The 23,617-nt window shown below is 52.5% G+C and overlaps 8 protein-coding genes across 8 annotated transcripts; 2 read left to right on the forward strand and 6 right to left on the reverse strand.

The window, feature by feature from the left end:
- Positions 1-564: 564 nt before the first annotated feature.
- CTAM01_10598 (uncharacterized protein) lies at positions 565-1,174 on the reverse strand (the record flags this gene model as incomplete). The annotated part of the gene is made up of 2 exons (XM_060526613.1): positions 565-947; positions 1,087-1,174. The coding sequence occupies 2 exons, from the start codon at positions 1,172-1,174 to the stop codon at positions 565-567; spliced, it is 471 nt and encodes a 156-aa protein (XP_060378708.1).
- A 1,578-nt stretch (positions 1,175-2,752) lies between these two features.
- On the reverse strand, positions 2,753-4,276 carry CTAM01_10599 (uncharacterized protein; the record flags this gene model as incomplete). The annotated part of the gene is made up of 1 exon (XM_060526614.1): positions 2,753-4,276. One exon carries the CDS (start codon positions 4,274-4,276, stop codon positions 2,753-2,755), a length of 1,524 nt encoding a protein of 507 aa, XP_060378709.1.
- Positions 4,277-5,342: 1,066 nt separating this feature from the next.
- CTAM01_10600 (uncharacterized protein) lies at positions 5,343-6,254 on the reverse strand (the record flags this gene model as incomplete). The annotated part of the gene is made up of 1 exon (XM_060526615.1): positions 5,343-6,254. The coding sequence occupies one exon, from the start codon at positions 6,252-6,254 to the stop codon at positions 5,343-5,345; it is 912 nt and encodes a 303-aa protein (XP_060378710.1).
- Positions 6,255-9,078: 2,824 nt separating this feature from the next.
- Positions 9,079-11,352, reverse strand: CTAM01_10601 (uncharacterized protein; the record flags this gene model as incomplete). Its single annotated transcript, XM_060526616.1, has 3 exons — positions 9,079-10,142; positions 10,193-10,520; positions 10,573-11,352. 3 exons carry the CDS (start codon positions 11,350-11,352, stop codon positions 9,079-9,081), a joined length of 2,172 nt encoding a protein of 723 aa, XP_060378711.1.
- Positions 11,353-12,081: 729 nt separating this feature from the next.
- CTAM01_10602 (uncharacterized protein) lies at positions 12,082-12,404 on the forward strand (the record flags this gene model as incomplete). Its single annotated transcript, XM_060526617.1, has 2 exons — positions 12,082-12,101; positions 12,200-12,404. 2 exons carry the CDS (start codon positions 12,082-12,084, stop codon positions 12,402-12,404), a joined length of 225 nt encoding a protein of 74 aa, XP_060378712.1.
- Positions 12,405-12,890: 486 nt separating this feature from the next.
- On the reverse strand, positions 12,891-13,055 carry CTAM01_10603 (uncharacterized protein; the record flags this gene model as incomplete). The annotated part of the gene is made up of 1 exon (XM_060526618.1): positions 12,891-13,055. The coding sequence occupies one exon, from the start codon at positions 13,053-13,055 to the stop codon at positions 12,891-12,893; it is 165 nt and encodes a 54-aa protein (XP_060378713.1).
- Positions 13,056-18,548: 5,493 nt separating this feature from the next.
- Positions 18,549-19,043, reverse strand: CTAM01_10604 (uncharacterized protein; the record flags this gene model as incomplete). Its single annotated transcript, XM_060526619.1, has 1 exon — positions 18,549-19,043. The coding sequence occupies one exon, from the start codon at positions 19,041-19,043 to the stop codon at positions 18,549-18,551; it is 495 nt and encodes a 164-aa protein (XP_060378714.1).
- Positions 19,044-20,694: 1,651 nt separating this feature from the next.
- CTAM01_10605 (uncharacterized protein) lies at positions 20,695-22,597 on the forward strand (the record flags this gene model as incomplete). The annotated part of the gene is made up of 3 exons (XM_060526620.1): positions 20,695-21,070; positions 21,149-22,453; positions 22,524-22,597. The coding sequence occupies 3 exons, from the start codon at positions 20,695-20,697 to the stop codon at positions 22,595-22,597; spliced, it is 1,755 nt and encodes a 584-aa protein (XP_060378715.1).
- Positions 22,598-23,617: the final 1,020 nt, after the last annotated feature.

The raw sequence follows: 23,617 nt of genomic DNA on the forward strand, positions 1-23,617 counted from the left end.
ACTGTTGAAGACGGGGGAATATCTTTTACCCAGGTTGCGTAGAGACGTGATGCTGCAATATGCGAACCAACTTTAGCCGATATAATTCAAACAAAGAGTTAGTGCACATGGCAATAGAACCCATTGAACAATCACTCGAAACATGCCAGGGAACGGAATGGGTATTAGAATTTGTCATGATTGCAAACGGCCATTCCTATCGCGGCCCTCATGAAAATCTTCCTATAGTACAAGCAAAACTTGGCAGGGAAAACCCCCATCCCGCCAAAGCCATCCATGACCGCAATGCATGCAAAGTTCCGTTGTCGTGGTGTGTGTGAGAGAGTTGTCTTGATATACAGTTTCCGAAGCGCAAAACGCAAAAATAAGATCTGCCCGAGGAGAAAGGGGGAAGAAGTAGGGGTTGGTTGGTGTGTGGTACAGTCGTTCAGCTTTTTTTGGTGCGCGTAGATCCGGATTTCTTTCGATAAGCTAGCCTCGGTTTTTCCTTTCCGGCTTCGCTTTTGCATTGTCTTTTCTTTGCCTTTCTTGATTCTGTGTTGTGTTCGAGAAAGTTTGGTGATTTTACAGAGCGGGCTTGGCCTCGGAGCGATCGAGAGCGATGCCGACCTGCTCAGCCGTGCTGCCCTCCTTGCCCTCGCCAGCGGCCAAGAGCGCGTCGCCGCCCATCTCGCGCATGCGGTACTCGCGCTCCATGCCCTCGATCTGCTGGTCCTCGGCCCAGCAGGTGGCCAGGGGGACACCAATCATGAGGGCGGTGGCGCAGACGACCCAGACGGTGCGGGAGCCGTAGTACCACGTGTTCTGGACGGCGCTGACGCCAAAGTCGACCTTGTTGCTGATCCAGCCGCGGGTGGTCGGGGGCACAATGTCCTTGAGGGCGTATAGGCGCTCGGCGAAGGACTCGTCGCGGGGGTTGTAGTCGCTGTCCTCAGAGATCTCGGAGTCTTGGGTGGGTTTTGATCAGCTTGGGGGTTTCCTGTGACGGATGCGACAGAAGGGGGGGGGGGGGGCTTTGCGATAGTAGTAATCATCGAACGCTCATCCACGTGCTTGATGCCTCAAAGGGTAACAAGTGATACATACCAGTGTCGGAGTAATCGGCGTCGTCGTCGATGGGGCCGGCCTGGCCGGACTGGAAGTGCTCGTCCTCGACCTCGGTAAGTTGAACCATTGTGGCTGTAGTTTAAGAGCGGCGCTCCTTTCTTTTCGGCTGTGTATCGGCTACGTGGTGCGCGTTCGCAATGATCTCGATGAGACGGTTGCGTAGGTAGCCCGGGGGCGTGTGAAGTCGAAGATTGAAGGCGACCGGGTAATCGACGTAGAATCCGAGCTTCTGGAGCTGTTGGAGGTTCGCGAGCAGTTGATGGCCGAAACGGAATGCTATTTTCCAACCAAAGATGAAGAGATGATGCTGGAGCTTGCAGGCGAGTTCGTTGGCGAGGAAGTGACCTTGGTCGTCGAAAAGGGAGGAGGAGAAGTCGTTGTTGGGATGGAGTCGAACTTGGTGTTAAGCTAGGGGAGGTTCAGCAACAGCTGGGCCAGAGATAGCAGTTGCTGGACCCATCATGAGAATTTTTGGTGGCTAGCGTGATTGGTCCTGGCCCGAGCGTTGGAAGCTCGGAAAAGGGTTCTGCCGAAGAATGACGTTGGCTTTTGAAGGGTGACGGAGTGCACAGACCACACAGCTACTGCATCACCCCTTCCCTTCCATTTCTGTCTGCCATCATGGCTTTCGCCATGTCAGGAACGAATACGTGCAAACGTGATAGGAGAGGAATATAGTAGCCGTTCGAGTAGATGAAATTGTAAACTCTCTTGAATCTTGGATCATCGTAAGAAGACTGGGAAGTAGGAAGGCCCATTATGCCCCAGAAACATCCCCAGCACCCTGACCATGAACAGTCGCGAACGGCCACGTTCGTACACGTTCAGTCATGTTTGAAGGCTTTCTTTGTACCCGAATAAGGAGGCGGCATAATAATGATGTATAAGAATTGACCATCTAATTGCAACCTTCATGGCCGTCTGTCTGGAATGGGACGCAAGCAGGCAAGCTGATTGACGTTCCACTACATTGGAAACCCTTTCTCTTATTGGCACCCTTTTCAGGAAAGTAAAAGGTGTAAGTACACAAAGAGAGAACGGGATGATGAATCAAACTTCTTTTGAGGAACATGTGCACGCATTCCTCCTTCTCTCAAGTTGAAGAAATGGCCATGCAGGTGGGAAGCCAAAGAATCTTGAACAGGTTGAGGACTAGAGGAGTTTCTACATGCCCTGCTTGATGCTCTGAGTGACTCGGTGATGGTCTTCTGGGCAGCGATGTCCGGAATTTCAAGGTATAGATACATGATGATTTCATGGAGAAGCCGCGAACCCTTCACGTCAATCTCCACAGCCTCAAAGATGATCATCTTCGCAGCTTTAGAACAATAGAGTACATCTCACTAGCTACCCATACGACACACGATTTTCAAAAAGAAAGTTGAAATGCCTTGATCATAAAATTCGTGATTCTATATGCCCAAACACTGATACATGGTATATCCGTCCAGAGAAATCCCCTCCTGACGCCGATAAATGTGAAAAGACATGCCATGCTAGCCCTGTAGGCCACCGGTGCATGGCGGATGCTAACGAATGCTCGAACAATCCCTCCAAACGCCAAAAGAAGATGCCACCGACATCGGCAGAGTGAAGAAGGGGAGTTGATACCCCTCCGCACATCCTATGAGACTACAGTACTCCTTCAGAAATGCACACTCCTCTTCTTAGCGACCTTTCGCTTCTTCTCCTCTTCCTCAGACCGGTCCCGATGGAAGAAGTTGCTGACGCTGGCAGCCGGGTTCGCGTAAGGTCCCTGAAGCAGTCCCGACATGAGGTTCGGAAGCTTCCCACGGCCGGCCTGCTGCGACTGCGACTGTTGCTGTTGCTGCGGCTGAGACGACGCACCACCACTCATCGTCGGCGGCGGCTGCGCAAATCGCACCTGCGGACGATACGCGCTGGTCCCCGGGGGCCCGTTATACGGTCCCGCGCTGTTGGGCCGCGGTGGCTGCGCCGGCGCCACGTGCCACGAGCCCGGCGTGGTTCCGGGCGGCGGCTGATGGCGCGGTGGTAAATTCGGGTTCGACTGACTAGGCGGGACGCCATAGAGTCTGCGAAGTCGCTCCGTCTCGGCCTCGATCTCGGCCTCTTTGCGTCGGCGGTCGGCTTCCTCCTTATCGAGCATCTTCTTGATGCGCTTCGCTTCCTCAGCGTCCCGTCGCTCGCGCTCACGCGCCTGCCGCTCTTCCTGTGCTACCATGGCCTGTAAACGCTTGGTCTCGTTGTCAATCTCCCACTGTTGGCGAGCATTGGGCCTGGGAGGACCATTGTTCATGGATTGTGCAGGGGGCGAGGCGGGCTTGTTGCCGATGGCGCCGGACATGGCAGCTGCGGGTGGTGTCGGCGCCATGGACACCGTAGGTGGCTTGGAGTTCTTGCGCCGACCGGTCGTGGGGGGCGGCGTCGCCGTCAGGTTGAAGACGTTCTGTCTGGGGTTCAGGAACAGGTCGCGGAGAACCTCGGCGCCGAGTAGCAGGACAATGTCCAGTCCCTTGCGGTCTTCCACGTCCACACGCTGCAGGTTGGGCTCGTAGATGGTTACGGCGCTCTCGTGCTTTGTGTCCTTGAACATGGCGACCGTGATATCAGGCTCTTTGCTCTTCTTGCCAGCGACGCTCTTGCCGACCATGTAGCACGTCATATCCTTGCTTAATCTGCCGTCTCGTTTCCAGCGGAACACGACCTTGGGGACGGTATCGCTAATAGGTGGATCATCAGAGGATCGATCGAGCAGGCTGGCGCTCGGTGCGCGGAAGCTCTGCTCGGGCATCTCAAACTCCCAGCTGTCGGACTTGCCCCAGCTTCCGGATTTCATCTTGATGACGACCTGCGAGTCCGGATTGTAGAGCTGGAGCGTGACTTGGTCGGGCAAGATGGGTTGTGGCGGGGCCGGGGTGCCATTTTGGACGCGGACCTCGGCGGCTGAGAGTGTCGGCTGCGTCCATTCCGGCTCGACGAGGACCTCGGCGTAGACGATTTGCTGGGAAGCGATGTCGGTGAGAGCAGCGGCGTACTTGTTGCGGGCGACCGGGTTGGCGGGGTCAGCACGCTTGAGAACGTAATTTGGCACTGGGTCGGAGCCTTGGTGAGTGAAGTAGAGAATGGTGTTCTGAGGGTTATCGGAGGAGGGGCGGAAGTGGAAGGTGGGTAGGTTTTCGTCGAGCATGTTGGGCGGCGTTCGACGGCTGTATTAGCGATCGACGTGCTCGCTCGAAGAAAGAAGTTGAGGTGAGTTTATTGAAGGTCTTGGTGTTGAGGTAGTGAAGTGACGTTTCCTGCGCCGCTTGGAGGTATTTCGGAGGAGGGGGAGGGGGACACAGCGTTCATAAGAAGGGTCAGGCTGGCAAGGCAAGTGTGCTGGGCCTCAAGGGTGTGCGCGGTCAAGTGGGCTGAGTCTTGAATCCGTCCGTCACCCATCCGCCTTGGCTCTTTTTTATTTTGCGTGTTCTGGAACCCAAAGACAAGGGATAGGTCACTGCTCCATAATATACCCAGTCCTGTACGCAGACGTTCGAATCTATCCGCGGACTCTAAGGTATGCGGTATAGAGCCCCACTACGTAGGTAAGCAAAAGACCCGAAAGTACACTGTCATAGAAGGGAGATGAAGTGACAATAGAAGCTATCGTAAGCTTGATCAGATGAGGTACAGGAAAGGCAAAATGATTAGAAGCCAAGTATGTACAAGAACAGGGCACCCCGCTATGCGAAAAGGTTGAAGCCTGCTTTGGCAAAAGTGACCGGTTCGTGTCGTGAAGAATGGAAGCGTGGGGTGGGAAAGAAGCTGTGGTACCGCACCGAACTTGCAGCAGGAGGGACTTGGGAGAAAGATGGAAGGAAGCCTGGCACATGCACCCACTTAGAAGTCCCATTAGCTGAATGTACAAGCCACCTAGAGGTGTACTACCGCGGTGTTAAGGGTGCCCAGATTACCCGCCGCTTTAAGGACACCGTATCCGCGGGGGGTCAGGGTGAGCATACCTAGATAGTTAGTCGATACGAATATTTAAGTATATGTTTTTAGTCTTCATTAATGTAAAAAGTCAATTGTTAATAAATATTACTTATAATTTAATAGAAATATGTAATTTTATTTTAATATTATAAATATTAATTCAGATAAGATTATTACTCAAAAATAAGTATAAAAAAGAACTCAATATAGAGAATTTGTTCAACAAGCAAAGGCTTTTGGTTTAATCTAAGTATAGTCAAGTACATAATGATGCTGCTTTACTGAATGTGGAAACCACGTTGCATGATGACTTCGCGCATTTTCTCGCGGCCATCGAGATTGCCGGACTCAAAGTATCGTGAAGTGAATTCGGTCCACGTTCTTCGTCCTGACTTGCCCTCCGACTCATAAAAAGTACCCAAAGCCTTATTGTACGACTTCAAACGCTCCTGCTCATCCTCGTCATTCCATACCTCGTGGTGCAAAACGGCATCCAGCCCTAGGCGAGGCTTGATAGAGGCGTGCTCAGTAGGATCGGGGTGGCCAACGGCCATGCCAAACAACGCAACCGTGCGATGCGGAAGCCTGAGCAAATCACAGATTTCGGCACAGTTATTTCTCACAGCGCCGACGTAGCAGATTCCTAGATTGAGAGATTCCGCCGCGATGCTGATGTTTTGCGCTACGAGGGCGCAATCGATTGTCGGCATGATGAACATATCCAGCTTCTCTAACCCGGCGTCCTTCGTCCCGGCTTTTTCGCAGACTTTGCTGATACGATGCAAGTCGGCGACGAAGACTAAGAACAGAGGTGCTTGGCGGATGAAGTCTTGATCGCCGGCCAGCGTAGCCAACTTGCTCTTGCGCTCCGAGTCTTGAACGGCCACGACGCCCCAGGTCTGGAGGAGGGATGATGTAGAAGCGCTGGAGCCAACAGCGATTAGACTTTCGAGCGTACCCGGAGCGAGAGGGGTCGGGAGGAATTTGCGATGTGATTTGCGACGCAGTACAAGCTCGATTGTCGGGTTCAGGGGCCCGTCAAGCCCGAAAGATTTGCCATCTTGGTACCGGGCCTCAAGCAGCGAGGAGAATTCAGTTTGGGTAGAAGACATTCTTTCGTCCGGAATGTAGCCAAAGTTGTCTTCCTTGGTCAGGCGAAGTCTACCATAGAGCACGTTCCGTTGTGGCATGGATATAGCAACGGTCTTTTATAGCAATGCTACCAGACTCGACATGAGAGCCATTTAGGTAGATTTCCTGATGATTGAAAGCTGCTGACAAATTTTATTTAGGACTGAATGCATTGTTGTAGTCTATTCAACCATGAGCTGTGTTAAAGCCAATGAACGGTAATTGCGAGGTGTGGGTATAAGTCAATGATACTCAGGCCAGCCGAACCCACTTCAGCAACCGCTCCTCACGCTCCGCCATGTGTCGCAGAATTTTATCTGCAGAGTGCTCCAAGACACTGGAAGTCAGACCCATGACTTAGATGACTATCCTGATCTCGTCTGTGCTATTTGGGCGCCGTTGCAGCAGGAATCTTGCCAGTTCAACTTGACTCTCTTCGATTTCTTGCGTAAGGGTATGCTGGATCGAATATCTTACCAAGAATGATATGTTACTCGCAACCTGGGAAGTAGCATAGCGGATACGATGCAGTCGTCGACCAAGGCCTAGGTAATAGTCAGGAAGGAGCGGGTATCCTTAGCCACTGCGGCTAGCGTCAGTCGAGAGAGCGGCATTGAGATTTTCAAGTTAGTTCTGTACAGCGTAGGTAGATAAGTCGCAAGTCGACTTAAAGGTTGAGGACACGGCAATACATCGTAGACATGTATATCGCCACGAGTGTATCTACTGTACTAGCAAGGGGGGGTCTAGCGACAAGGCCGTGAATTTCACTCAGTCTTCTTAATACAAGAAGTCTAAGTATAATATCCAAGACCTATCAAATGGCAACTTCAGTAGATTTTTACTTTAAATAATTTTTTAAAAAATAAACTTAATAATTTCTTTAATAGTATTTATCTTAAATTTTTAAATAAAGAAAAAACAAAAAAATCTCTATTTAAAAAAATATTTATTTTTAAAATTTAATAAATTTAAACTATATTCTAAAAAAATGTTTATTAATTATTTTATATAAGAATAATTAAGGTTTTTTTTTTAGAAAGATAAATATTTATAAAATAGCTAGAGAAAAATAGATAGCGAGAATTAGATTTACTTACACGAAATAGTAGTCTAACGCATTGCATGGTGGCAGATGCAGGTCAAAGCAGCGGGGAAAGAACGTACTCCGTACTCTTCCCCCAGTAACGTAGGTACGTCGAAAGCCGCCCCGCTAGCTGCCCCGCTAGCTCATCTGATTGGTCATGAGCCACGGGCTCAGTTCCCACATCACTCCCGCTCCGCCACACCACATTATTTCCCGGTCTCTAAAACGCCCAAGGACGTTGACAAGAAAGTGTGCAAAGTCAGCCCGCCGATTCGTCAGCTCGCCAGGAGACAGGTACGTAGCGTGCGGCTGTGCAGGTGCTTTCCGTTCCGAGGGACGGTGTAACGGCTTTCTTTGCCATTGGAAACCGTGCCGTTTCCCTTCCGAAACGCGCGGCCAATGGTGGGAACCTGTCAAAAGGGTTCTCTCTTTGGGCTTCTTATTTTGGCAACTTTTTGCAGTGCAAACTTGACGGAGACGCGAGTGATTCGCCTGTTCGCTTATTTGATCGACGGGCTCTAATTTTCTCCCATTTTCCTTGCAGCTAAAGCAACGCCGGCTCTCGCTTACACGGTATAAGGTATGCCAGAGTCGGGCTGCGGCCCAAATGTGCTTCGTCAGCTTTGCTTCCCACTTGGGACTTGCTGTCTCAATTCGAGAGTGTAAGTCTGGTGAAGTGTGCCTCGGCGTCCCACGGAACTGCGACCTTTGTTGACTGTGCTCTTCTTGAGCGCATGGCGATTAAATACGTCTCAGACTTCGCACGATTGTCGACAAGGCGAGAGTGCATGTACAGCTCGAGAGAAAAAAACACCCGGGAGGCCTGCGTACCTGCACATGATTAGGAACGCAGCCACACACGATGGCGAAAAGGCCTCATCATCACCATGCCGGCCACCTCTTGGCTTTTTTCTTCCCCAGTAACTCACGCATTCACTGCAACGCTGTGAGAAAACCCCCCAAGCCACTAGAGAGATCTCTTCCCCATCGACTTACCAAGTACGCGACCGTGTTACTCGCAGGGATATATCAAAGTCGCACACTTATCCTCCACCAAAAGGCTTGCGGCTAGGTTTGGCGAACGCGTTCACCCGCCTATGTAACGGGGACGGGGTGCCTGACGATCTCAAAGTCTGGCGAAAAGAGTGTCTCCGCCCCATCCAAACGATTTCCCAGAGAATCGACCTCTTGACGTCCTCACTTCTATGGGTGCTCCTCACGTATCAATAAACAGGTCAACAATATTAACAAGTCGTATGCATTGTTTTACTTTTGGATTACATCCTACCTCCCACTACCCACCACTCACTTTACTACAACATACACCATCATCACCTTCCACATGTCTTGGCACTCCGGCCTCAACACTCCCCCAACAGCCACCCACATCTCTCCTTCAAAACATATCTGTACAATGGGGGAAAGAAAGAACACGCGCTATGTGAAAGATGTCTAACTCCGCAGAGCCACCCAAGCGCCAGGCTTGAAGAAGGAAGCATTTGCAGAAGTCGTATGGGTACATATTGTTCGGTTGTGTTTGTGTGTGTGAAAAAGTATTGTTTGTACAAAGCGATCGCCTCTCGGCTCCCGTCTCTTTCTCGCTCTCTCTCTTTGTGTCAAAGCGTGTGTATGTGATATGACCTTTGGTATTACAACCCGCTCCCAGCCTCCCACTGCCCTTCCTCCCTTCCACCTCGTTCGAATCCTGTTAATCCGCGCCATGCTTGGGTATGTAAACAAAGAAAAGTTGCCTCTTGTGTGTGTTGTGTCCGGGTCACGTCTGTTGGGCGAAGCTACTACGCATTCGGCCCCAAATCAGGCCGCCGGGGTACCTCCCCGTCCGGCATCATCATGGTAAACTGGGGTTCAGGCGGCATGCCGTTTTGGCCTGTCCCGGCCGGTAGACCCGGCACGGGCGGGATGTCTTCGTCCGTCTCCGGCCTGGCTTGTGCTCTTTTGACGCGGCCGGTCTGTTGGTTGACCCAGCTGTCGACCGTCCTGAACCTCGCTGGAAGGTCCTCGCTGGCCTCTGTGTATACTGTTTCACGGTTCGTCTTGCTCATCCATGAGAAGCGACCGACGCCGTTCTGACTGGCTCTCAGTGACTGTGACACTGGGGGAGGCGGCTGGAGCACCATGCCAGGCATTCCGGGTACAATAATGTCACCATCACCGAAGCCAGAAGAGATGGACGAAAGCTCGCTGGCCCGATTGACTTGACGCCTAGCAGGGTCATAGGCATCCGAGGGCTGGCGGGCGAGCTCAGACTGGTTAAAGTACGCACCGGCGCCCACGCCTGACCTTAATGTCAGGTTGGGATCTGTCGGGCTGCCGTACTGTCCGATAATGTGAGTAAGGGACCCACTAGGCGCGTGGCTGATGTATGTCCCGGTTTGGCTGTCATACGTGCCGACTTGGCTCGTGTAAGCGCTCTGTTGATTGCTGAACGGGTTTTGTTGACTGTTGTATGTGCCTTGCCCACTGACATTGTTCATCCTCATGGGGATGGTGCCTGTAGGACTCTGGTGAATGGGGCTGCCGTGATTATCAGCTGGCGACATTGTGTAGTTGGCAGGATATGTGCCGTTGGTAACGTAGGGAGCGGGTTTGCCGTCGGGGCCATAGAACCCCGTGTCCAGGCGTAGTGTTCCTCGCTGTCCCTTCTCGTACTGAGGTGGTTCGCTTCGTCGTCCATCGAGGTTTTCCCATCCGCTAGATCCCTTGAAGAAGGGAATCTTTGAGCCAATGCCACCTGGCCTGTCGCCTTGGTAGCCAGACTCCCTTTCCCTTCTCATACGCCCCGCCCTCTTCATTGTCCTCCACACAATCCACACAAGGAATGACGCGAAGATGAATGATCCTGCATCATGTCAGTGTCTGTGAGGGTATATTCCAGTCTCTGGTGCTTACCTATTGAGCCAACAGCAATGAGGGCATGCTCTGTCTCGGGGTTCATTCTTGGCGGTCTGCCATCATCCTTGCTGGAACCACCACTGGCCAAGCCTGGCAACGCTGAAATGGTCTCGGCTGGAAGTACCGCTGAGGCGAGAGTGGCTGTGATGGTAGGCGTTGAGTGCTTCTCTCCATCGATACCCTTCCTCGGGGCTGAGGGATCAACCGATGGCAAAGGGGGCAGGGCAAGGGGCCCACTGGGCGCGATGACTGCAGGCGGGACTGTAGGAGTGGGAGTAATTACTGGAGGAGGCGGTGGTGACGGAGTGAACTTGGGCTTCTTGGGCTGTACTATATCAGTCATGTTCAACGATACTTCCTGAACTCATATAACTCACCGAATCCGGTTGCTTCATGGTTGAGATGAGGGTGACGGTTCGAGGAGGCGCCGTAACAGTCATGGTAGCTGGCGGCGCTGCTGGGGGTTCGGGTTCAGGCGGAGGTGGTGGTGGTGGGTCAGGCTCAGCCGGAGCGAGAACTGGTGGTGGTGCGGGCTCTTCAGGTGGTGGTGGCGGCGGGGTGGGAGGACGCTCCGGTGCCTCGACGGGAATCTCGGGGTGAGCGATGAAAGTCTCTCGAGGTTGTGCGTAAGTCTCTTGAGGTTGTTCAACATAGACTGGAACCTGTACAGCTGGGGGTTTCGATGTAGCAGCGGGTGTCGTTCTCACGGGGGTCGGTTGCACAGCCGGCGCGGCAACGACCGCCGGAGGAGGACGAATCGATGCGGGCGGCGGACGGAGGGTTGCCAAAGGCAACTTTCCTGATGCCACATTGTTGGACGGCCTCACAGCTTTTGGGGTGTCCGGGCTTGAAGGAGGCTGTTGTTGTTGTTGTTGGGGAGGAGGGTTCTTGAGCTGATTTTTCCGCGCCTTATCGTCGCTGTCGCTGTCTGAGCGACGGTCTACTGCCGAATCCGCATACCTGCGTCCAGCATTGATGGCCCGTTTCCATACGCCTCCTGCGGCGTTTCTCACTTGGTTGGCGTACTCATCGTCAGACTCGGCATCGCGATCCCAAAGCAAAGGCGGTACGGCGATGTTGGCGGGTGGTGCACGTCTCTTGGAGGGCTTCTGGGCCCGTGGCACTGCGTGAGGAGCCATTCCCTCCTCTCCTGTCATCCTATCCTATCCTATCCGTTCCGGACCGATGATAGTCGCCAAGGTTTTCCTCTTGTCAATCACTTCCGACCATGGCCCTTGGTTGATACTATTCGAGATCGAGTTGTAACCGGCAGAATCGGTGTTGGAAGGATACTCGATCGGTTTGCGAAGAGCGGATGAGAGAAGGCAGAAGAATACAAACACACGAATGAATAGACGTCAGTGCCAGCAAAGGGGTCTAAAGAAAAGAATTGAAATGAAAAATAAGGCCGGCCTTGGTATGGAAGAATGGAAAAAAGTGGTGAACACCAAACAACTGGCGGAGATGTCAAGCACTAGAGGGAGAAGAGGGAGAAGGGAGGGAAGAAGAGAAGCCAGCCGAGCGAGAGGCGACAGTATGTATCAGATTGGGTCGATCATCTATCCATCATTCGCGGGGAGACCCATGCTACATGACAGATGCCCCCCCCGAGATGCTTCAGGGATAGATCCAGACACCCACGACACCCCATGCGGGCACCAGCACTGACTAGGACTGGCGCAGGAACTGGCACGCGAAAGCCGATGGGTGCGGCGCACTAGTGGGTGGTCCGTGGATCGAGCTGTCGTCGAGTATGTCAGCGGTCAGTCGCGCGGGTTTGACTTTTTTGTCATGCCAGTGCCACAGGGACAGACAAAACGACTTCAGACTCTTGTTAGGCTAGCACTACAAGGTGGTAGTAGAACGTCAGGCCGGCAGAATTGGTCATGGCCGCAGGTCTTATTGCGTACGTTGGCTGCGTATATTTGTGATGCCATCTTCTTCGTCCCTTTCTCTGAATATCCGAACGTCAAGCACAGGCGTTCTGCTTGGACTGACGTGCAGGGCCGAACACGATTGCGTCGCATCAGCAGCATCAGTGGCATCAGCAACAGGTTCCAGCCACCGCCGACTTTCCGAGTACAGACCACCTTGGGCAAGTACCCGTACAGAGCAGAAGATTCGCATCGAGAGTCTGTCCAAAGACAGGTGCGGCAACCCGGCGAGGGCGAACGAGGTCGAGGAAGGTCCACCCCTCTCCTACTCGTAGGCTCCCAGCGTACGGCTACGCAGAACGGAGCATGGTCTGGTCTCTTCTTCCCGTATCCATTCCCCTGGCGTCTGGTCCGTACGAATGCCCCGTACTGTAGACCAGACTCAGACACAGACGCGGTGGCCAGTCCAGTATCCATTCGTGTGCCTCTATACTACGTAGACAACAGGGACCCTGGCCGGCACAGGCACGCAAGGCATGGATGGTGGAAGGTGTCTGGAATGGACTGTTCGCCCATCGAGTCGATCCAGTGGGCAGAGAGAGCAGACGAGATGCGCCGAAGCTTGTTAGGTGTCAATCATTGCCAGAGCAGGCCATTGATGCTCCGGCGGTAGGAGAAGTTGGGTCGGAGGGGGTTGAAGCCTGAAGGAGAACACGGACGCTCTTCCAGGGGACGGTAGGAGAAGTCTAGAGACGAGACTTGAGATGGGGGGAGAGGGACCAGCTTCTTCATCGGTACGTCTCGTCGTCTCTGCTTCATCCTCAAGAGCTGTGGGTAATAAACTGGCCGTCGGCGAACGAGAGTCGAGAGAAGTTGGTCAAGGTGTGGGCATCAAGGGGAGAGAAGAACAGGGATGACACACACCTACAGTAGTGTCTGCAGCATGACCGTGGTGAAGATCGTAGCCGGGGTCTAGTGAACGGCATCCAAGTTGGTAATGTACGATACGGCGCATGTACTGTGAGCCTGTGAGGTGCGTGTGAGGTGTTGTAGACGTGAGACAGCTGTAGAAAGGTCAACCAGCCCGCTGTCGAAGCTGTAGTTTCGAAGAGCCGAAGTGGGACGGTACTGGAATGTCGAGTCGCTACCATCTCACGGCGAGACACATGCGGGGGATCTGTTAGCGCGAGACGTATCCTCCGGTCGGGACCCGGCATTTGAGGGGTCTATTGGGACCTTTGGGGGGGCCCTTGGGGAGCAATGGGGGGAGGACTCAAGGAGGAGGGGGACAACAGAGCGCGCTGAAGGTCTGCAAGTTCTACGAAAATCTGCGACGACACTTGCAGGGGACCATGCGTCTCAGCGTGGGAAAGAGCGGGTTTCAGGACAAGGGAGGGCCCGGTGCGGACCGGGAAAGCCTTCAGGGAGTCTTTCTCCCGAGTTTCCCCCCCCTTCTCTAGACTCTTCCCCTTCCCTTCTTCCCCGTTTTTGATCCAAGGCTGGGCAAGACTACCTACCTTGGGTATGAGCTAGGCTAGTCGAACCTTTCAGGCCTAGCCCCTCTCACTGGGTCACTCAATCAAGATGGTGGCTGGCACTGGCTCGCGGGAGAGTGCCCGACGCACTGATGTGTAACATCCAAACGGCGCTGAAGCGGGATGGATCATTTTCATTCAATGACGGATGCCAGAATTTGCTTAGCCCACCGCGCCGGTCGACGAATGACAGCCTCTAGAGCGGGGATTTCGAACCAAAGCCAACGGGCGACGGGCTTTGATTCTTCGAGCCCGGATTCCTCGCACTGCGCTGGTTGATCTATACGCCGCTGTTTTGGCGTCCTCCGGGCTCCGAGCCTAGAAGTACTGTACGACCATGCAATCTTGTATCCACATTCCACACACCAACGTCCCAGGAAAGCCCACTTACACTCGAGCTGACCAGGGCTCTCGGGGAGGATCACTGGTGAGGCCGGCCGGCGATGAGGATGTATAGGAAGAGGCAGAGGCAGAACGGAGTACGGACAAACACCACCTTGTTGTTGTCGTTCCAGCATCATCATCATCAACACCCGTTCCTCGCCCAGGAAAGGAGTTCAGGAGCTCGAACTGAAAGTCTGAAATGGCCGTTGTTGCCGAATTTGCCGCCTTGCCGGAAGCTGGGTTCGACAGTTTGCATCATCGTCAAAAAGTCACGTTTGAAATACTTTACCTAATTCCCTCAGCCCCTTCTTGAACCTATCCCCCCTCCCCTCCCCTTTCAGAGAAGAGCGCCCTTTCAGAGAAGAGTGACGGGAGTCTACTGACCAAGAACCCTGTCCTCTGGAAAACCCTGAGACTCGGCCGTTGAACCGCGCGATCATCATCCGGAAGTGGCGTTCACCTCGCACAAGCTTCGCCCAGGATCATCGATGAGGCTCTACCTACCTACTTCGTGCCGTTGGTTCATGCTCTGCCTACCTGACCTAGCTGCATGGAAGAAAGGGACGCGAAAATGCCCCCAATAGTTAACTCTACTAAGACCCCACCCCACACGACGGATCACCCCCTACGACGGATCACCCAATGCGGTACAATTCAGTCAAAAACCACTAATTCTACCTACTTCATTTTATAATATAAAAAATATATAAAAAATACTTTTAGATATAAAATATATAGTTTTCTTACTAAAATAATTTTTATAAATTATAATCTACTATAGTTACTAAGATATTACTAAGTTAAATATAATGTTTTTTACTATATAAAAATACGATTTCTAACGTTATAAAAAATAAATAAAGTTAAGTATTTTGAAATACCAGAATTTTTAGAATATTTTTCTAAACTTAAATATACTATTTTTAGCGTTATACTAATTACATAAGCTTAGGAAATTTAAGTTTTTATAAATACTACTTATTATAATATAACTTAATATTTCTATATAATAATACTTATATTAGTAATAAAAAACTATTTATAAAAGTTTAATATAAATCTATTAAAATAATCAACTTTAAAATTTAATTTTTTTTAATAAATAAAAGAGTTATATAACATAGTATAATGTTAGTATCTATATAGAAATTACTAGTAAACACTAACATTTAAAAGCATATTCTAAATCTAATATTATTATATAATATAATATGAAAATAATTTTTTAAAATATTTTTCTATACTAATTATATTTTTTATAGCTTGTGTAATTTTTGAAATATTTATTCTTTAATTATTTATATATATATGGAATAGCGGTTTTGGCTGAATGTGGCCGAATTGGGTGATCCGTCGTAGGGGGTGATCCGTCGTGTGGGGTGGGGTCTTACTGCTATATCAGCTTGGGCCCCCCCCCCTCCCCTTGTCGTTCCCTCACCTGCCAGATCTGGCTAACGGAAACGCATTTCTCTGGGCAAAACGCCCAGCGAACTAGTCTCGGCTTCTTTGCCAATGAAAATCTGTAAGGGGGTGGAATAAACGAGAAAGCTATTGAACAAAAGCTAACTCTTTTCCAGGAACCAAAGAGCCTCATAAAACTATTCTATTGATAATTTCCCAACCCCGCTTCAATTTGTTGCTTTCAACATTCCTCCGTGAGGCTAATTCTCTACGAGTCAATTAACTACCTGCGTAAGGTTGCCCGCTCGCCTCGTTCCGTTCGTTCGTGCTGCCCCTGGGCAACAAGAGTAAGGTAATCAACTAGCGTGCAACTCTGTTAGTGACTCGTCGCTCTTTTTCTGCCCAATTCAATATTTGCTCCAAGCCGGGCACTTTGCTATTGGCCCCGGAGCCATGCTATAGCCTCATCTCACGGCCGCACGGCCGAACCCTCGAAACCTGAACTTCCCTTCCCCTCGTCACACACGCACACCTACACACCTACACACCATCACACACCTCTTTACATCCCGTCGTGCTGCGCCTTTTTTTGCCGTGACGAGCCGGTTCCCACCTGTCTCCAGGACCCCTCGTTGCCCCGTGTTTGGCTGCTTTTTCGCCTCAAAAGTCTTTTCATCTCAACCTTTTTGCCTCTGTCTCTTTCTTTCGTTACTTCGTACCTTGCCAACGCGCCCAAAACCTGCAACAACCTTCGCAAGACTTGTCACAGAAAAATCCAACAGGGCAATTAAGCTCCCATCTTGGCATCTGGAAACTTGTCGACCGGGGGGGGGGGGGGGGCGGGATTGAAACAAAAAAACCAACCCCCCCTCCCAACCGACACACCACATACACAACAAACAGACGTTCTGCCCCCGGCTGGGGCGGGGGGGTGGGGGGGGGGGGGGGGGGGGGGGGGCCGGATCTGAGCCAAAAAACCACACCTCCTCCGTCTGCCTTTTACCTTGCTAAGCCTGCTGATTGGATCTTGACGAGGAGGGAGGAAGGGTAACAAAAAGAAGCTTGATCGTGCTGGTTTCTTGGCCTTCATTAGCCGCTGGTCATTTTCGAGGATGAAGGTTCCGCTCTACGCGAGCTTCTCGCCTCGTATCAAAAGAGGCTTCTTTTCTCCTCACCCATAAACTACGTATTCCAATAATCCAAAAAGCTAGCTCGCGTGACTCTACTACAAAGAGGTTGTACGATGTTCCCGAGGCGCTTGAGCCTCATAATTTGTATACCTGAAAAAGATGGCACCACTCGCCAGAAAGGCCTACGCCGCATGCATACGAGAAGCCCAAGGCGGAGGCTTGGCAGAGATCTAATCATATTATCTAACAACCGTGCTCTGCCTCACAAGTCCAAAGCTGCGGGAAACCTTCTTCAACCAAGGCTACCAAGGCTCTCAAGGCTTCCCTCACAATAAATTGAAATTAATATACGCGGACTCTTTGCCCAGAGAATCTGTTGAAGAATCCAAATAGATCTCGTTCCTGGGTAGTGAGAAGGCATGCCATAGTTACTGGGATCAACGTTCGCTTGACAAATCCTCCGCGGCTTGGCTACCCCGATGTCTCGCCTGCCAAGCTTCACGATCTTCTTACCAAGAGCTCGGGTGTGCAGCCGCCGCGCCTTGCGATGGATGCATGGATGGCACCCACCCAAGGCTCTCAGCTTGGCTTCCTTCTCTCTTCCCCTCTCTACCCTCTGTCTCTTATCACACTGGCACAATGCTAGATTGGCGAGGGAAGTGTGGCATGTATGTTGCGAGGCTACGTACTGCTCAACCTACGGGCCGTTTCGACCCTATTCGTTTGGAGGTCGATGATGATGATGATGGGGCCCATTGACCTTTCAACTTGACGAGCTAGCTTCGCTACACCATCGACGGAACGAAAGTGGACTGCAAGATATGAGTCGAGAGTCCTCGGTCGACTCAGTCGAGACCTTTCGATGGTGCGAGTTTCTTGTGGTCCATCCTCAATGGGCGCCCTCTTTTTTCCCACATCTGCCGGCATAACGCAGCGGGTTCAGCTCGCTGCCGCCGCACTGGGTTCATGTCATGCGCTTAAGCGCCTATCAGATTGGATTCATGGAAGCAAGCTGGAGTGTGAGGGAGCTTTCGCGTCATGACGCTGTCCGACGGACATTGTTCGTGATCAAACGATGAGGGGGCCCGCGGTTTGCGTAAGCTCGCGAGGATGAGACGGCACGCAAGCGAACACTCGCGGTGTGAGGAATTGCATGATGTTGGAAACCGTGGGGTTTTGGCAGCCGCACCACGACTGCATCCACAGCCTTGCCGCCCGTATCAAAATCCGATCACGGTTTTTGTGTCAAACCAGGCGGTTGCTGGTGCAATGGTGGTGCTCCGTCTGCGAGGCCTCTGGATTCGAGTTCCTCTCAGTCTCGGCTCTCTGGAGGTCTTGGCCCACATTCTCCTGTGTGAGCTTCTAAGTCAGACACGAACCCTGTTTCATCTTGGCCGTCGGCTTCAGTATCCACCACAAGGCACAGTGGCCAACCCCATCCCATCCCATACCATCCCATCGGCGCCTCCTCTTTTTATCTTCCCTCTTCACCTGCTGTTGGCGGGTTGGGTTTGCGGCGTTTCAGCATCTCGGGCCCGGGCATCGAGAGGGAGTGAGAGAAGATGTGCTGTGCCGAAATGGACACCCCGTTTCGTTTCCGCGCGCGCGCAATCACAAAACTGCCGACACACTAGCTTCCTACCCGCTCGATCCTATTTCCTCCCCGTCCCCTCCCCTTCCCCCAAGGCTGCGGTTCGTACAGAGTGTGCTTGGCTCAGAGGCAGCAAAGGAAACTTTTCCTAATCTGCACATGTTGCCGATGAGCCGCTTGGGGACCCTTCTTCTCCTCGGCCATCAGCTTCGAGCATGTGCTGAGAGTGCAGTCCCATCTCTGGATGATAGCTGTGGAGACGACGCTAGCTGTGTAGTGTGAGGGAACTTTCAGTCTCACAACGTGCTTTGAGGAACAACGCACGAGTGTGTCTTGGGCCATGTGCGGTATGGAGGTGCCAGGTTGGAAGGTCAGGAGAGCAGATGAGCGACAGGACGAAGTAAGGGGAGTGGTTGACAGGAGCCGAGGCGATGGTGACTAGAAGGCCGTAATTGGCCGAGGCGTTTGTGGCATCCAACTTGTTAACAGCCACCACATGTTTTGATGTAGGAAGGTTGATGGCGGTAATTCCCGGCAGCCTTCACGGGATGACGAGGAAGAAAGAAAAACATCGGAGAGCATACGCCCACGTGAAGATGTTCGGGGATTGATGCTTTTAAGAAAGGAGACTGGATGGGCTTCGTCGCGTGCCTCCCTGCCAGTCCCGTCCCATTCTCCAGAATTCCTAAGTCCGACGGTTTCGGCGATGGCCTCGGAGAGAAGGAGAATAGTGGAGACACCGGGCCGCACGGGCACCTTGATGGTTCCGGGGGACGGTGGGCGTTGACCTCGAGACGAGGGCCCGGACTGCCGGATTGGGGGCAAAGGGGGAGGAATTGACCGGGACGTTCGGCCGGATGGAGTGCAGATTCGGGGCTCGGGAAGTGGTCGGGTATGGGGAACAAGTTTGGGCAGAACGACTCCATGCCACATAGCAACGCTAAAAATCAGACCTAGGAACTCCTCAAGTCCGAGATAAGACGTGCTCTAGCTCGGGGCCCTTCGGAGAAACGGCATTTGGAGCTTGCGGGTACTAGTGCGATGGTCATTTTTTCGGGGGTGATGACATGGGCGTACGACTACCTTGGGTCGAGGTATCCCGAGGGATTGAGGTAAGTTTACGGAACATGATAGCTCACTCACGAGCTTTGGATTTCTCGGGTGAAAGGATGGTATGCCATTGAAAAGCATGTGCGCGAGAGGCTTCACAATATGGTACTACCGCTATAAACAAGTTGGAGATTTACATACTATGTAGTGGATGAGATCTGGCGCAGCGGAGCCTGGAGGTGGCTGGAGGCTGGTAAGGGTGGACGGGGAAGTGGAGTTTGGGGAGTCAAGCCCAGTTGGATTTTGCGAGATATTAGTGAGGGATGTGTGTAAGATAAAGGCATGATTGGGCACGATGCTTGACGGCGGGTAAAAAAGTCACGAAAAAAAAAGCGCGCGATGGAGACATTTCCTGAGTCATCCTGGTCTGGGTTGCTATCGCGACATCAGCCAGGCGCAGTTGGTAAAGGTGCGACGGACCGAAAGTGCCCAGGTGCGGAAGGAGAATTCAATGACAAAACGCCGGGATTCGGCCGGGGCGTGGCCGGGGCTTCTTCTTTGGACCAAGGCCGCCGGCGGACAAGGCGCCGCGCAAGGGTAAAAAAAAAACAAAAAAAAAAAAAAACAGCAAGGCCAACCAAGATTGGCAAGGGAATAAAATAAAATAAAAAATACAGAGACAACCAGGGGAAAAGGGCAAGAGACACCCCGAGGCCCACTTACACCCACCTCGAAATGGCCCATACTGCGTATGTTCGTGACCCCCAAAGCTGAGGTGGAATATGACGGTGGACTTGCCACTGATAGGGCAAAAACAAGCGCTCCATTGGGAGCAGACTGCGGCTGCGCGGACCACGATACGGAGTTTAGTTGAATCCCCTGTATGCCTAGCACCAGGTAAGCATGTAAGCAGGTAAGCAGCTAACACTGCACAGCAAGCGCAGCAAGGGACCTAAGGCAGCTGGGTCCCGGGACGGCCAAGACATTTTTTGGATCCAATGTCGGCAGCAAACACATTGCTTGCTCTTGGGAGTTGGAGTCGGAGTCTCGCGGTCGGTTTACTGTATTGCCGCAAACAGCCCACCCAATCACACACTGTCTCTCCCGTCCAAGCTTCCCATTCTTCCACCTCATCTTTTGGGCTGGCGGCGCCGCGGGCGGAGCGCGCTATCTCTGACCTCACGTCCTCACCCCCGTAGCACCTGAAATTTTCTGCAAGCTGCCAAAAAATACCGCCAGGTCGGGAGGGTCCAGCCGCCAGCCTGCAAATCTCTCTTCGTTGGCTGCGTCACACTTTTGCGATTCCCACCCCCAGTTCCTCTGTCCTGTCCTGTCCTGTCCTGTCCTACCAGCTTGTGCTGCCCGCGCATCCTTATCGTCTCCGAATTTCCTCCCTCCTCCGAACTCCTTCGTGACTTTTTTTTCCCTTTTTCCCTCTTCCCCTCCCTTCAACCAAGTGTCGCATCCTCTTGCCTCGCCATCAAGAACCATCTTTGGTTACCGGGGACCTTCCTCTCCATCACCAATTGAAGCAATGGCTTCCTCCGTCAGAGCCATGAGCTCCATTCGCGCAGCCCAGCAGCTGCTCCCGAAAGCTCCGCGTGCTGCCAATGCCGGTCGCAGAACCCTCACAACCACCTCCAGACAATCTCTCAGAACCCTCACCGCGAGGCCGAGAGTCGCCGCCCTTCCCCAGGTCGGAACCGTTGCGCGCCAGCTTACCAGAAACTACGCCGATGTCGCTCCCAAGAAGGCTGGCAAGGTCCGCAAGACCTTCAGATGGGCCTGGCGCTTGACCTACCTCTCTGCCCTGGGTCTCTTCGGCTACATTGGATATGTTGTCTACGATGACAGGCACCCCGAGGATCAGGTAGAGCTGGACCCTACCAAGAAGACGCTGGTCATTCTCGGTGAGTTCCTCACTCGACGGCCTGCGCGCCATTCATACACCCACTGCACATATCGCGCATACTGACAACTTGTAACAGGCACTGGCTGGGGATCCGTCTCTCTCTTGAAGAAGCTTGACACGGAGAACTACAACGTCGTCGTCATCTCGCCCAGAAACTACTTCCTCTTCACCCCTCTTCTGCCTTCCTGCACCACCGGTACCATTGAGCACCGCTCCATCATGGAGCCCATCCGAACCATCCTCCGTCACAAGAAGGCCGCCGTCAAGTTCTACGAAGCCGAGGCCAGCTCCGTCGACCCCGAGAGAAAGGTTGTCAAGATCCTGGATACGTCGGAGATTAAGGGCACCACATCCGAGACTGAGGTCGCCTACGACCTGCTGGTCGTCGGTGTCGGAGCTGAGAATGCCACCTTTGGCATTCCCGGCGTGCGCGAGAACTCGTGCTTCTTGAAGGAGATTAACGACGCCCAGGCGATTCGCAAGAAGATCATGGACTGCGTCGAGACCGCCGCCTTCAAGGATCAGTCTGCCGAGGATGTCAGCCGTCTCATGCACATGGTTGTCGTCGGTGGTGGCCCCACTGGTGTCGAGTTCGCCGGTGAGCTTCAGGACTTCTTCGAGCAGGACATCAAGCGTCTGGTCCCCGAGATTGCCGACCGCTTCAAGGTTACCCTGATCGAGGCTCTCCCCAACGTCTTGCCCTCCTTCTCCAAGCAGCTGATTGAGTACACCGAGAAGACCTTTGAGGAGGAGAAGATTGACATCTTGACCAAGACCATGGTCAAGAAGGTCACCGACACCTACGTCCAGGCCGAGGGTACCGGCCCCGACGGAAAGAAGCAGACCCTCACCATTCCCTACGGTCTTCTCGTCTGGGCTACCGGTAACGCTGTCCGCCCCATCATCCGCGACCTCATCACCAAGATCCCCGCCCAGAAGGACTCTCGCCGCGGTCTGGCCGTCAACGAGTACCTCGTTGTTCAGGGCACCCGTGACATCTGGGCCATTGGCGACTGCGCTGTCGCTGGATACGCCCCGACTGCTCAGGTCGCCGCACAGGAGGGTAACTTCCTTGCCAAACTCTTCAACAACATGGCCAGAACCGAGACCCTCGAGGAACGCGTCCAGGAGCTCAGCGCCAACCTGAACCTCAAGCCCGGCAACGCTGCCGAGGTCGCCAAGGAGATCGAGGCTCACGAGCGCCAGCTCCGCCGCATTAAAGACATCAAGCCTTTCCACTACTCTCACCAGGGCAGCTTGGCCTACATTGGCAGCGAGAAGGCTGTCGCCGATGTTGCCTGGTGGAACGGAAACATTGCCAGTGGTGGTACTATGACCTACTTCTTCTGGCGCAGTGCTTACCTTTCCATGTGCTTCAGCAGTGAGTTCTATATCCCCCTGATGTAATTTTGCCTATTGTAGTCACATGCTAACGCTCTTGACCTTTTTAGCTCGCAACCGTCTCCTCGTCGTCAATGACTGGCTCAAGTCCAAGGTCTTTGGTCGCGACATCTCAAGAGAATAAGCTTGGGTGGCTTTATTCTTGGCGTTTATGAATCATTTTCCTTGCCTTTGGCGCTGGGATAATTCTACTTCTTTGTGTTTCTGTTTCTCTTTTGTGTCCTGTAACCTTTTCTTGCGTCAGACCTCTGTTTGTTTTATTGGTGTCTTGAGCGAAACGATAGAATCGATCGGCTTTTAATGGCTGGGCGGGGAAACGATAGACTGGGTAGAAACTGGGACACCCGATTCAAGTCCCTCCTTCGAAAAGGGGGGGAATGAAAAACCAACAAACGCATACACGGCTACCTACCATTACACCTGTAGGAATTTGTCCGATGCTGCTTTTCTTTGCCAATAACACCTGTACAATGTTCAAAAAACAACTACCGAGGGTCCTCGGCTTATCCTGCGCTCGAACGCGTGAGAGTTGAATAATGAGGAAATGTTACGATTAAGACACATACAACATGACATGACGGACGCATGGTTCACCTAGCTTGCGACATGTGATGTGATGTAGGCAGATGGATATCTGTACGGATACTCGTGAGATAGGGTAATGTTTTGCTGGACTAAGCGGCTGGCAGCGGGACGAGCCGAAGCTGCGCAAAAAGTTTCCGAATTGCTGGGAACGAATGCATCGCCCTGCGGGTGATCTCGGAAGACGGAGCACAAGACTCCATATCTCACCTGCATGACCGAGCTTGTTCGTGCTTCACCCTGATGGCATCTACCGTCTACGTATGGCCTTTTTGTTAGATGGGAGATGCCGAGGCTTAATGAAATTCTGCTTCTGAACATATAGTCGTGACGTTTTGGAGGGACCTCGTTGATTGAGGATGAGGGCTTGGCTGGGCGTATACGAAGGTTGAGATGCGGTGTCACCTGGCAAGCTTGAACATCCCTTGTTAGCTGGTGTTCGCGAGGCTGCGGGACTAGGTAGGTGAGCGACTTGAGATCAGATAGAAGAAGATCGGTTGGCATGTGGGATTGCGGCGGGCATGGAGAAGGGCTTGTGACGGTTGAGTTCTTTCTTCTCCTA

The sequence above is a fragment of the Colletotrichum tamarilloi genome (genome assembly GCF_030869305.1).
Source record: "Colletotrichum tamarilloi strain Tom-12 chromosome Unknown Scaffold_50.1, whole genome shotgun sequence".
Classification (NCBI taxonomy): domain Eukaryota; kingdom Fungi; phylum Ascomycota; class Sordariomycetes; order Glomerellales; family Glomerellaceae; genus Colletotrichum; species Colletotrichum tamarilloi.